Below are 13735 nucleotides of genomic sequence, written 5' to 3' on the forward strand. Positions count from 1 at the left end.
TATTCTCAAGGAGAATTTCACTGCTGGCTGCTGAGGGGTCAAACTTCTGTAGAGGTTTTGTAGAGATTTGGTATTCAAAGTGGGATCATATTCTGTTCCTCGTTCAAACAGAAAAACAAAGTCCAAAATTTCCTGGGAAATCACATTCTTAAAAATAATGTCAGACTGAATGCAGAGAGCTATTGCAATAGCACTTGAAATCTTTTTTGCAGTGCAGTGTTAAACCTTCTGGATAATGCAGAGATGAGCCTGAAGTGATGTGGCTTTCATAAGCAAAAGTTGCAACCATTGCAAAATCAGAATGGAGCCCAATGGCGTTATTGAAATGTTTGTATCTTTCTCGTGGTGAAAATTCATTGTTAGTGTCTTTCATCTTTGACAGAACTGCATTTTTCTGAAGGAAAAATATTCCACTGGGAATTTCAAGTGCTAATATGGGTATCAGTAGCAGGCTGCCTATTTTTTTATTTTTATTTTTATTCTCCAAGAATACCCAGTGTGGTTCTGAAGTCAGTGGATATTTCTTCTGCAAACAGGGCTCTGGAGAGAGATATTTTTCAGACCAAATCCCCCTCCCCCAAGAGGCAGCTAGGACCCAGCTCTGTGGATTCATTATGTGCTGTTAAGCAGCTGCCACGCTTCACTCCAGCAACAGTTGTACTTCATTTATGAAGCAAAATGATTCATATGTGAATGTGGCAAGGGTGCTGCAGCTCGTGGTAAGTTTGCACCGAGGAGCAGCTCGTGGGTGAGGATTGGGTAAAAAACAGATGCTGAAGTAGGACTTTGTTACTTGCCTGGTAGTTTTTACAGTCATAAAAGTTTATGTTTTAGAAGGGCAGGTCCTGCCAGAAATAGGAGTGCATAAACACGGAGCAAAGGAGCTTGTTTATGACTAATATTAATCATGGTTCCCCTGCATCTTGTCTAAGAAAAGCAAATAAATGGTAACACTTGACCTATATATGAAATTATGAATGAGGAAATGAAATGGATTGATAGTATTCTTACATTAGTCCCATAATGCAGAAACAGTGGGATGCCCAATCACTGCAGCAAATGTGACAATGATTGAAGGATGATTCCTCTTTTACACAAAACCTATTTGTGTTCACTACCCTGGAAAATTTCCCAGCCTGTTTCTTTTATTTACCACGGTGTAAATTAGGAGCCTTTCTGCTAAAAAGAGTGTGATCTTCACAGGGGTGAGAGCAGCACAAGTAAGAAATTAAGGCATATGTCTGAAATGTTGCAAAAAATAGCGCTCCTAATACTTGAGTGCAGAAGCTCTGTGGGTGGAGTGAGGAGAGCTCCCTTTCTTCAGGCCAAGGCTCCCACCAGCACTTGGGCAAAGTGATGCAGTTCCTCCCCAGACAGCCTTGGGAGGTGATGCAAAACTCTCTGCCAAACTCACACATGCTGCTGTGCTGCTTTCAATGGCTCAGAGTTCATTTTCTGTACAGTGCCTGGCGTGGGGCTGTGGTTTGGGTTTGTGCTGGAAGCAGTGCTGATAGCAGAGAGATGTTTTTGCAGTGGTTGGGCAGTGCTTGCACACATCCTCAGGGCCTCTCCTGCTCCTCGCCCACCCAGCAGGGAGAGGCTGGGAGGGGTCAGAGCAGCCCAGCTGACCCCCTGGCCCAAGGGACATCCCACTCCAGGGAATCCTGGCCAGCAGGTAGAGCTGGGGAGGAGCAGGAAGGGGATGCTGGAGTCACTGATTCCCCAGTAACTGCTCTGTGGGATGGAGCCTTTCCTTCCAGGAGATGCCTGAACATGGGAAGCAGGGAATTCATTCCTTGGTTTGCCTTCCTTGTGCACACAGCTTTTGCTCTGCCTTTTGAGGTGCCCTGACCTCAACCCATGAGTTCTTTCACTTTTACTCTTCCAGTTCTCTTCCTGATCTGGTGGTGGGGGAGTGAGCAAGCTGACAGCTGCACTGGGACCCTGACATCTATCCAGAGGAGCAGCCTACCCTCAGAAAAGCCAGGCAAAGAGGAGATAGAAGTATTTAGTTTAAAATCCATTTTAAAAGAGCCTATGTGTTGTGCAAATTATTTTTTGTGCTGTTTTTTATCCCAGGGTAGAGAGGAATAAAGATTCACTAAATTCCAAAAATCTGTGATGCCAAAAATCTGTGGTGCCAGCTGAGACCTCACAAGCCATGCTGGCTTCACAGAAAACCTGGGTCCAACAGCAGCTGCTGGAATTTGCCCTCTGGTGCCAGTCCCCAGGGAAAGAGGAAGCTGTTGGTCCTTTATTTGGGTTTTACCAGCCCTGAGGTGGTGCCTCACAGTGCAGGAGCAGTTTTGCTTTTTCAGTGATCCTCCAGCATCTTTTGTTCATGAGAAGATTAAACTGCACATCTGCCCTTGGATGGATTCGTGTTCCTGCTGTGCAAAAGCAAACTTTAACTCAGGGGAATTGTTGGCACTTGCCACGATCTCACAGGGTAGCACAGCCCTGTGCACTTCACTCAAATCCTTCTGGGTTGGTTTTTTTTTTCCTTTTTTTTTTTTTTCTTGCAGGTTTCCACAGGTACTTAGGGTAGCAAATAATCCCAAGGCTCATTACTGCACATAAATCCCTGAGCCTTCTGGGTTTCCTTCTCTGGAGCCACTGCAGAAATGGACACATCAATACAGCCTTCTGCAGAAAAGCTGACAATCTCAAAATGGGCTCGTGCTGCAATAACCGAAATCTCCTGCCAGGTTGGTGATGGGGCTTTCTAATCAACTTTGCAATGAATATTTCTTAAATCATGTTAATCCAGCATTTAAGCAGAGATATCAGTTCCAGACAATGAATCCCATGGCTGGAGGGGGCTGTACCTGTGGTTTCCAGGGGAGGAGGCGATGAGCAGCGCTCCTGCTGTCACAGCAGCCAGCAGCCATGGCATTTATCACCTCTCAGCTCCTTCCCTGCAATGAAGGAAATCTTTGCTCCCTGCTCCTGCTGCAATCAGCTTTTATTTATGTAGTGCTTATGGAAAACAGCTCTTAAAGGAAAACTGCACCTGTTTTGCCCTCCGAGGCAGATTTTGCTCTAATTTACATGGATGGGTTTCCTATTAGAGTTTGCTAAATGCTGGGGTCTCAAGAGGAAATGAAAGCCCTTAAATAGGAGCAGGCAGAGTGCAGTACCCAGCTTTCAGACCCACAGAGCTGTAGTGAGCACTGATGAAGAAGATGAACTGTCTTTTTCATGAGCCCTTTTATGTTCTCATCTCCCATAGCTCCTAGGAAGCAGCTGCTGTGTGAACTGTTGACATCCCAGCTCAAAGGGACTGCAGACCAAACAGAAAGTCTTGTTCTGGGGAAGTTCCTGAGCCCAGGTGCCTGTAGGATTACTTTGGGTAAGTAAAGAACTATAGATTGATAAATTTTTCTGTTAATCCCCAAGGTGAACTTCATGAACACTCACTGCAGAGTAACTTTTCATGAACAAGCTGTGGTAACTTGAAAAAGAGAGGGTCATTTCTTGGGTCTTTGAGTCCCACTCCAGCTCAAAGCAGGTTGATTTCTGAGTTAGGTGTTGCTGCTTATATCCTTGTCCATGTGAAGATCTCTGATATGTCTCTGGGCTTAGCCACTCTGAAGATCCTTTTTGTCCCCAGCCACATGTAATTTTCCTTGCTGCTCCTTGTCCCTGTTGCCTCTGCCCATCTCCTGTGCACCTTCAAGGACAGCCTGTCTCCACCTGCTCTGGAACTTTTTGGATAGTAGGACAGTGCAGTTAGGTGTCCCTTCTGCCTGAGCAGAAAAACTCTCTTTCTCCCTTCTCTCACATTGTGTGCCCCAGCCCCACTGACCACTCTGGTGTGTTTCTGCTGCACTGGGCATCCCCAAACTGGGTACAGCACTGCAGATATCATCCCAAATAACATCCCATGTGCAAAAGGGAAGGGTCTCCTCGTTTGACCCACTGTGCTGCAACCCACACAGCCCAGGGTGCTGTTGGTTTGCTTTACTGCATTGTTGTCCCTTGTTCAGGTGGCAAGAGACTGAGGATTCCAGGATTTTATTCAAACATGTGTTTGCAGGCTGTAGGATTACACTTAGGATTGCTGCCAAGGAATGTGTCCCTGAGAACGTGCTGCCCACATTCCCTTGAATTTTGGGCCTCTTTAGGCTGTCTCAGTTTGGTCTCCCAAAAATAAACATTTCCATGTTTTTGCTAGATACTCTTTAATTATTTTGGCTTTGGGCTTCAGCATAATGGAGGTCAGTCCCTTCCTGACTAAAAGGATAAGTTCTACTTCCTCAGGCAGCCCTGGAGGAAATGAGCTGCCCAAGTGAACTGAAGTGGAATTTAAGTAAGAGCCCAGCATAAATGCTAACAGGCATTGGCCTAAAAATATCTGCTGATCTTCCTGCTGCAGAAAGAATGACACGCACCTCTGATAACTCGTCCTGTGCTGAGTCCTGCCAGGTCCAGGCTGTGCCTGGATCCTGAATGATTACTGCATTTCCTGGTGCTTTGAGGAGGAGAAAACCAAGAGGAGAGGTGCAAATAAACCTGTTTTCCTCTGAGAATAACTGCAGGTGAAGCCCCCTTGGCCAGAGGATGCTGTCCCCAAATGTAGGTTGACAATTCATTATGCATGGCCAGCAGAAGTGTGTGTGTGCATATCTCTATATTTATGTGCCTTCCTGCTGTGATATCTGTATGAAACTATTACACCCAAGCCAGATTGGCTGTTGAACTTCAGCTTGGTCACGTTTGCTCAAGGTGTGGCCAAAGCTTCCCTATAAAGGGGAGCAGGGATTAGGCCAGCCCCTGTCTCTGTGTTGGTGTTGGCTGGAGCTACGCCGGCGGCTCTGCAGGTAAAACACATCCCTTTGCTCTTTGATTTAGCACCAGATGAAGCACAAGTAATAGGGCTGGAAAGGCACCACAGACACATTGAGAGGGATTTGCCTTGGAGAGACAGAATAAATTAGAGTCCCTATCCTTAATGTTACCTGGAGGGAAAGGAAAGATGAATTTGCCATCCTAGAAAGAGGCTCCTTTGTAAAACGGTGAGTTGTCAGAAGTAATTGGATCAAGTGGGAGTAGAGATTCTAAGATGAGGAGGATGCTATAGTTACTGTGGGCTGATGTTAAATGAGGTAGAAAAAAGGTATCTGGAGCTGTCCTATGCTGTGTATGCAAAACGAGAAGAAAATTGACTTAATAAATAGCCAGGAGGGAGCACTTCACAGGCTGTTTGGAGCAGAAGGTCGTGCAAGATGCCACTGGGAAAGAAATCTCCCTGAGGGCTGCCAGAGTGCCTGTCTTTGGTTTGGATTTTCTGTGGTGCTCAAGGCTTTTGCACATGGTGTGTACAAGGAGCTGCTGTCCATGTGGGGTTTGGGACACCCACGTTCTGCTCCCTGCACTGCACCCTCAGCCTGCTGTCTCTGTTTCTCCCTCCGAATGCTAGGAGGGATAATAAACTCACACTTTCCTTCATTATGAGATAACTCTGGAACCGAGTCCCTGACATTTTTACAATGCTTCAAGTGCGTGAATGACAGGATCTTAGAGGAAAGAGTGCTGGCATTACTGTGGCATGTATTGAATACTATGGGGAGATGAAATGTATCTTGATAGTTTGGAGTGCTTGAGAGGAAGCAGGGGAAAAAGGGCTGCTGGCTTTTCAGCCCTTGTGGTACCCTTTGTTGTGTTTGAGAAAATTAGTTGCTCTTTCTAAAGTACAGAAATTCAGTTTAGCCAACATATAATGGAAATGTTTTGAGAAAATCAGTGGAGAGGAGAAGGTTCAGCCATGAAGTATACGTGGTTCCTAATTGCCTATTTCTACTTTCTACTCTGTGAAAAATACCAAAGCCATTGAAGGAAATGATGTCTGTACTGTGACATAAATCTTTATGCAAAGAGTAATTAGCTGTCAGTAGCTTTTGCTGCCATTGAGTACCTGATTATAGCTGTGGCTTGACATCTTTGCTGAATGAGAGCTGGAGGGAGACAGGACACACCTTCCCTGCTGCCTTTGAGGCTGTTCAGTGCAGAGAATGGTGCCTGCTTGGGCTTTCCCCATGGATTTCTGCAGGAGTCTCCAACCTTTTTTGCCCTGCTATGTTCAGAGACTCCCCTTTCCTTCCCATCCCTTCCAGCTGCATCACTTGATCTCTTTATATCCTTCTCTCTGTAGATTCTCCTCTGCTTACTTTGTCTCCCTGTTTCTTTGCTGTTTGTCCCTTTCTCAGGGACAGACAACACGGATGTCCCTGTGCTGAGAAGGAAGAGAAACCAAAGTTGGGTGTGATTCCCTTCTCCATTTCAGATAAGTAAGTGTGTTGAAGGAGATCCCAGGACTAAGCAAATGTTTGTTTAGTCCCTCCTGAATGTTTACCCCCTTCTGAATAATAATTTCTTCCCTTAGACGAGTCTCTTTGTTTTCTTTAGAGTTTAACAGTATGTCTGAACCTGATTTTGTGTTTGAAATCCCTCCCTCTCTCCTTGCAACATCTCCAATACCCATTCCATTATAACTCTGCCCTGTGAAAGCCCTTCTGCCTCTCGAGGTCAGTAACAGTAAGAAGCTCCCCAGCCAAGCAGGAAACTTTCAGCTTTAACAACTTTTGTGACCTTTGCTGTTGCTGATGGACCTGTGAGAGCCATGTGGGAGAGCTGTGGCCAGGATTCAGGGTGCTGCTCCAAAAGAAGGGACCGTCAGACCGTGTTGGGCACTGCCAGCCAGGTCCTGACCCCATAGACTGCCTGCAGAGGGGCATGGGTGTGTGAAAAACCCCAATCACTTGTTTTTTAAAATTTTAAAAGTTTAATAGTAATAAAAGGGTTATAAAAATAGTAATACAATTAGAGTAATAATAGTATGGACAATTTGAATTAGAACAATATGAGACAACAAATACAAAGAGTTATGGACAGTCCAGGTACCTTTTTCTGGGCATCACAAGCCTGAAAAAGGACACATGTTAACAGAGGATTAACCCTTAAAAACAATAACCTGTTCCATATTCATACACTTCATACATGATGCATAAATTCCATTCAAATGCAGGATTCTGTCTGGTCATCATCAACTTCTTCCTCTGAATCCTGACAGTGCCTTCGAGGCAGGAAGAAGTTCATTTCTTCTGATAATGGAGCAATAAATTCTCTTTCTCTGAAAGATTCAGGTGTCCTGTGGCTGCTATCTCACTGCCACTCCTTTCTTTAGAAAAGTATCCTACATAGCACAGTTTCTATTTTAACATTTTTTATAATCTAAAGCTATATTTAACACAGTACTTAAGATAATTAATACAGCATTACTTTCTAACACAACACATATAATGTTCATTTTAATATTTGTGAAAAGCCAATCATAAAATACATGCATTTTTCACAGGTGGGTGTGGAACTCCTGTGTCTGTGCTGATGAAGATATTCCTGCAAGGGACTAGTAGTTAAGTGTGTTATTTTCCTCAGTCTGGTTGCTAATTTAATCCCAATATGTTAAACAACGTAATTAAACACACACACACACATGCTAAAAACTCTTGTTCTCTGTCAGAAGAGAGGGAACGCGTGTCAGACCCAGCCTTCAAGCTCTGTTAATTTTAATTTGAGCTTTGGAATTAGTAATCAGTTTTGCTGGAACACTGTTTCAAGAAATAGATCTTAGCATGCACGGAGCCTGGGCACAGTTTCAAATGAGTATTTGTTAAGAAGCCATTCCCTTGTCGTGTTATGGTACATTACAGAAGATTTATTTCCATTGTATTAAAAAATGCAAACCCCAGGGGAATGCTCTCTCCTCTTGCTGGCCGAGGGTGGTTTTGCAATTTTTTTTTGTGGAGCTTTTAATTAAAACAATGAGATGCAAAACCACTTATTTGTTTAGGCTGTTGTTACCATGCCAGGAGGGCTAAGTGACTTGAAGCACTGAGGAAGGTGATGAGACTAAGTAAAAAGGGTGTAGGGAGGGGAGTGGGGCTCTATAACACCTTCATTGCAGCTGAGCTGTTTCTGACATGTGGGAAGAATTCACAATACAAACCTCAGGCTTTGCTCTTACAGGAGCCATCTGCTCTATTTGTGCAGCACCAGGGACATCTCAGATCTACAGATAAGTTTGTTTGGTAGAAAAGAGCCCTTTTCTACAAAAAAAAATTAAACAACAACAACAAAAAAATCAAACAAGCAAACAAAACCAACCAACAAAAAGAGCTATGGCATCCCGTTGCTGGAAAGTGAGACTAGGTGACTTCAGGCTAGAAATCAACACAGCAAAGTTAATTAACTGGAGGTGAGGCTTGCCCAGGGCATGTGGTGGATTTTCCAGTGCTAATTTATGGAAGCCAGAAGCTGGAGGCAGGAATCCCTGGATCAAGTGTGGTGGCATCCTTAAGCAAGATGCCAGAGGAGGATCACTGGGATTCTGCCTTTGAAATCTGCTGATAAGGGGCTTCTCTTTTTATAGGGAAAGAGGCAAAGGGGGAAATATAGCTCAGGATAGTTAATATTTTGGTTTTGTGAGGGCAAATGGGAATGAAAGATGAAAACTGGGGTGGGACCCTGAGTCATGTGTTTATCCATATGTAATTCTGTTTTACAATAGGAGCTGAAGGAACCAGGAGGTAAAGCAGGCTGCACAACCTTCCTGCTGCTTCTCTGAGCCCTGAAACCACAGCAGAACCTTTCATCTGAAGAGGCATCCCCAGGAGCTGGTGCCCAGGTGTGTCTCTGTGCATCCTTGTGATTCTGGGGAGCACACCTCAAAACTTGTGCCCTGGTTGGACAGAACAAATTGCTTTCTTTAGGCCCCAGCGCCACTGGCCCCTCCAAATGTGCAGATTTCCTCTTTCTTGTGTCCTTCTCCCACTCCTGCACTAAAATCTCTCCCATCCCACCGTCCAATGTCTCTGTGGAAGATGAGCTACCTCCCTTTGGAACTGTCCTGGGTTGACTATATGATGCTTTTATCCCCAATCCCCAATCATCTCATTCTGTTTATATTGAATATTAAGTTTTGCACCTTTGAGAGTGTTCCAGAGAGTGAAGGGAGGGGAGAGAAGAAGCAGCAGTTTTTTTCAGACACTGCTCTCACTCCTTCACATTCCCTCTCCTGACTGTGTTGTCTGCGGATGGAGCTCTTTATTTTGTTTTTAGTTAGTTCAGCTAGCTGAGGGCAAAGAAGTTCCCTGGACTGTGGTTTTTTGGGGTTTTTCCCCTTTTTCCTTGGACCTCTTGAAACCTGCTCTGGACTGAACACCCAGGGGAGCACCGGCAGCTGCACCTGAGGCCCACCAGGCCAGGCCTAGGCCGCGACATTTCCAGCACTGAGGGACTGATCAGAGACTGAGTGAGCTGAGCTGCAGCCCGGGGACGGGGTTTTCTCAGTTTGTCATCTCTTTTGGAGCGGCAAAAGTACTGTTTAGTATTGTTTAGGTTTTGTTGTATAATAAACAGTTTTTTCCACTTTTCTCCAAGGAGGTGTTTTCTCCCCGACCGGTTGGGGAGAGGGGCCAATTGAATCTGCCTTACTAGAGGAGCCCCTTTGGGGATTCTCTCCCAAATTTGCTCTAAACCAGGACAAATGCATCTATTGGTGCCCAACATGGGGTGAGAAAGTGGAAAAAAGCTCTATTGATTGCATGTTGGTTGTGCTTGCTCTGTAGTGAATTAAAGCAGTCAGTAGCCATGCCGCTTGAATTTGTAATGTCTCTTGGGGTGGAGGCCTTCATGTGGTTCTGGTCTCTAGACCTTTTTGAGGTTTCAATACCTTTCTGGTCACTAGGATTATTGTCCATAACGCGTAATTTTTACGGTCGAGGGGTACGGATTGGAATAGCTGTTGTGCTGGCCTTGGTGATAATGATTTATAGGGTGTTTACAAAGATACTGGCGTCTGTTTACTATATTTATGGTTTCTTCTTCCTACCCTGCATCCCAGTTCCAGTAGTATGTTTTGGGAATTTATTAGTAATTGCACCCAGTTTGTTAGAGGAGGAGCTGGGAATAAGGCTTTCCAGCCTTTCCTTTCCTTCTTCTCCTTTGGATCTGTTATGTCACTTTTTGAGAATGTTCAGTTTCCCCTGAATGTTAAAAAGACCATCTTTCTGGTATTTAAACTGGTAAACTTCCTCTATATGGTCTGCAGCTTCTCTAGAATGAGGGCTGAGCTATCCAGAGGAGCTGGTGAGACCCCTGACCCAGAAGCGGACGCAGGCGTGAAAAATCCTGAGTGGTGTGGAGAATGGGAAAATATAGGCCAAACCCTGAAGGAATTTTCTGATCCTGTAGACTGGGATTTTCCACGGGAACAAATTCAGAACCCAGCTGAAGTGGGGAAATATCTAAAAGAGAAGTGCCATGACGATTCTAAAGAGAAAAGGCTAATTGCAATAAGCTGGGCCCTGGCCTATGCTTATCACACTGTGTTAGATACTGTAGGGCAGCAGACAGAGGCAGGGGGGCAGGGAGATAAAGCAGCAGCTACCACAGTCACCCCAGGCTCGAAGCCAGCAGCCAAACCAGACAGTGAGCCTAAGCCACTGGCAGTTGCTGCAGGAAAAAAGCACACAGCAAAACCAATTGGCCAGTGACTGATGATGATGATCCAGGGGAAGGACCCTCAACACCAACTGATACAAAAGCCAAAGTTAACGCAACTGACACGGCATCAGGATCCAACATTGAGTCTTATTCCCTGAAGGACCTTGCTGGCCTAAGGAAGGATTACACCCGACGACCTGATGAATCCATAATTAGTTGGTTAGTCCATCTCTGGGATGCTGCAGGTGAGGCTACGATTCTGGACGGCACTGAAGCGAGGCATTTGGGATCCCTGTCACAGGATCCTGTCATCAACCAAGGAATGATGAGGGGGGCTAATCCACACAGCCTCTGGGCACGGGTCTTGGACAGTGTAGCACAAAGATACCTGTGTGCAGATGATCTTTATATGCAACAAACACAGTGAAAGACCATAGAGCAAGGGATCCAATGCCTGAGAGAAATGGCAGTGGTAGAGATTGTCTTCTTACATGACGTGACAGCTAGGAACCCAGGACAGGAAGAAAAGTAGATCTTTGCTGGCAGGACTCCTGCTGTTCTTTTTGATGCCTATAAAGGGACAAAGAGCTCAACAGGGAGATTTTGGCTCCTGCTTCCATCCCTAGCTGTGCCAGCAGGTGTATTAGCAGGTCTGCTCAGTCCAGGGTTTCACTGTGTATATGAAATCGTAATTTTCCTAAAGTGTCCCTTTAAACAGAGAGGGGTTCCACCCTGCTTCAGACTGGAACACCTGGAGAAGCCATTCAGGGACTGCCCAGTTTAAACAGCAGCTTGAAATCCTGTGCACAGCTGTGATTCCTGACCCAAAGGTTCCTGGGTACCTGTGGGCATCATCCCTGCTCTCACACCCACTACCCTGTGTGTGCAGCTCCTGTTCCATCTGCTGTGCTGGCTTATATTGCAGCTGTACCTCAGTGCTCACACAGCAGCTCACTAACAGCTTTGCTCTCTGTCCTCGGGGAAGACTCCAAATTGAATTTGTAGCACTGACAGCCCTGGTTTAAGATAAACCAGTCGGGATTTGACGACTGCTCCTTGCCCATGCATTTCCAGCTAATAAGGATTTTGTCACTGTGGCTGCCCTCAGCTTTGCAAGCTGCAGCTCCTGATGGGAGGGAGAGGGGTTATCCCACACACTCCTGATGCACCACTTTGGATTGGGAAACTAATGGCAGTCCCTGTCTTCCCCCCACAGGAAAAGGGCAGGATGCTGGCCCCCAGCTCTGCCATGCCAGAGCAGGGCTGGCAAACCTCAGGAGCCGCAGGAAGCCCCCAGAACCTGAGGAAATTCAAGAGCCAGGACTTCAGAGAGCTGAGAGCCTCGTGCCTGAGCCAAGGGCTGCTCTTTGAGGATTCCACCTTCCCTGCCCACGTCAGCTCCATCGGTCCCAGCCTGCTCCCACAGGAGAAGCTCTGGCGGATCCAATGGAAGAGGCCCACGGTGAGTTCCAGACCTGGGGAGCTTGGGGGCACTGGTGGCCAGGGGCTACGGGCCTGCACGCTGGGGTGAAGGACTTTAAAATTTTAAGAGTTTAATAGTAATGAAATGGCTATAAAAATAGTAATACAAATTAGAGCGATAAGAATTTGGACAATCAGAGTTAGGACAATAAAAAAGGAAAGAATTACAAATGTTTGGATGCTTTCCTCTTGAAAGCATAGGTTGCTAACAAAGGATTAACCCTTAAAAGCAATAGTCTGTTGCACATTCAAATATCTCATGCATGATTCAAAAGTTCTTTTCAAATGAAGGATGTTTTCTGGTTATTGTCAACTTCCCCCCCCATCTTGTAAATCAGTCATCTCAGTCCCCCCCCAAGTTTAGTTCTTCCTGATAAGGAGGCAATAATTCTTCTCTTGAAAATTTGGTGTCTTGTTGCTGTTATCTCTGGGCAAAGAATTTCTTGAGCTAGTTAGAAAAAGTATCCTACATAGCATCGTTTCTATTTTAATATTATGTTATGGTCCAAAACTATATTTAACACCCTACTGAAAAGGATTATAACTTTCTAACATAATACATATAATATTCATTTCCATATTTGTGAAAAGCCAATCATATAATGTGCATTTTTCACACTGGGGTGGGAAGTCTGTGTGGAGCAGGAAAGTAAACCTCAAGGGGAGCATGGGAAGCAGAGTTGTAAGGAGGGATCCTAGCTGTGGGATGTGTGGAGGGAAGATAACCTGTGAGAAATGAATGCCCACTTTTAAAAATTTAAAGTTTCTTAAACATTAACAAAAATTACACAAAAGGAATAAGTAAGGAAAAATTACAGCTCTGGGAGCTCCCAGACCTATCAGCCACGTGCTTGTCTACAAAATGGATGCTTTGCTTTTTATATCTTTAGCCCTTCCCAAATTTTTGTCAGTCATTTCCTTCTCTGCTGTCCATTGGTGGAGATTACTTTCTTATATCTTGGTTGGTGGTCAGATTTTGGTAATAAACTGGCATTGTGATATAGGTGAGTAATGTAATGTTGGCTCTCACAGCTGGACAGAACAAATTACTTTCTTTAAGCCCCCTACTGAGGCTATTAAAAGGGGGAAGAGAAAGAGCACTATGGAGAGATAAATCACAATAGCATCACTATGCATTTTAACATCTACATAATATCCATCTTAACTGTGAGAGCCAACTATTACATTACTCACCTATACCGCGACCTCTGCAGCATTAATGATTCCATTAGGTTCATTCTTGCAGGAAGTTTGCTTCCATCTGTGAGCCTGACCAGAGCTTCTGTTCCCACCTTGATCTGCTTCTAGAGGACTTTGTGCAAGCCTGAAAAGTTGTTAAATTCTGTTGGAGATCTCTGATTCCTGTAATCCAGGCAACTGACTCAGCAATACCTATTTTAAAGTAATTGGGGCAAGGCAGGAGATGAAGTTTATGTGCTGATTCCCAGTTGCCATTTAAAAGGCAGTTATCATCTGGCATATGGAAGTTTAGAATGGGAGGTAGGAATCACATGCTCAGCTCTTTTATCCCAGGACCTAATTTAGGAAATCTTCCTGTGGTCCAACTGCTGTGTGCCATTTGCTGCTGGTGCAGCTCCTGGATGAGCCATGTGCTGCCCCTTTTCTGGGTTTTGCTGAGCACACCGTGCGTGCCTGGGGCCTTTGGCTTCCCTGGGCTGGGACAGTGCCTCAGGGTATAGGGACAGTGACTGTGAGACTGTAAAGAGACAGCAGGAAACAACAGGAA

The 13735-nt window shown here is 45.1% G+C and overlaps 1 protein-coding gene across 19 annotated transcripts in view; it reads left to right on the forward strand.

The window, feature by feature from the left end:
- Positions 1 to 13735, forward strand: part of CAPN13 (calpain 13) — an 81016-nt gene that overhangs the window by 22017 nt on the left and 45264 nt on the right. For 5 of the 19 annotated variants that reach the window (XM_064709559.1, XM_064709546.1, XM_064709562.1 and 2 more), the window contains 8 exons: positions 2526 to 2708; positions 3233 to 3352; positions 4379 to 4541; positions 6210 to 6290; positions 7358 to 7419; positions 8029 to 8257; positions 8570 to 8686; positions 11723 to 11968. In XM_064709559.1, coding sequence (XP_064565629.1) covers positions 11735 to 11968 — 234 coding nt within the window. In that variant the 5' untranslated portion in view covers positions 2526 to 2708; positions 3233 to 3352; positions 4379 to 4541; ... (3 more) ...; positions 8570 to 8686; positions 11723 to 11734. Of the gene's footprint in view, positions 1 to 2525; positions 2709 to 3232; positions 3353 to 4378; positions 4579 to 4750; positions 4824 to 6209; positions 6291 to 7357; positions 7420 to 8028; positions 8258 to 8569; positions 8687 to 11722; positions 11969 to 13735 lie in introns of those variants that run through there. The other 14 variants (XM_064709547.1, XM_064709550.1, XM_064709549.1 and 11 more) reach the window with 14 other exon arrangements.

This window comes from Zonotrichia leucophrys, chromosome 3 (assembly GCF_028769735.1).
Source record: "Zonotrichia leucophrys gambelii isolate GWCS_2022_RI chromosome 3, RI_Zleu_2.0, whole genome shotgun sequence".
NCBI lineage: Eukaryota > Metazoa > Chordata > Aves > Passeriformes > Passerellidae > Zonotrichia > Zonotrichia leucophrys.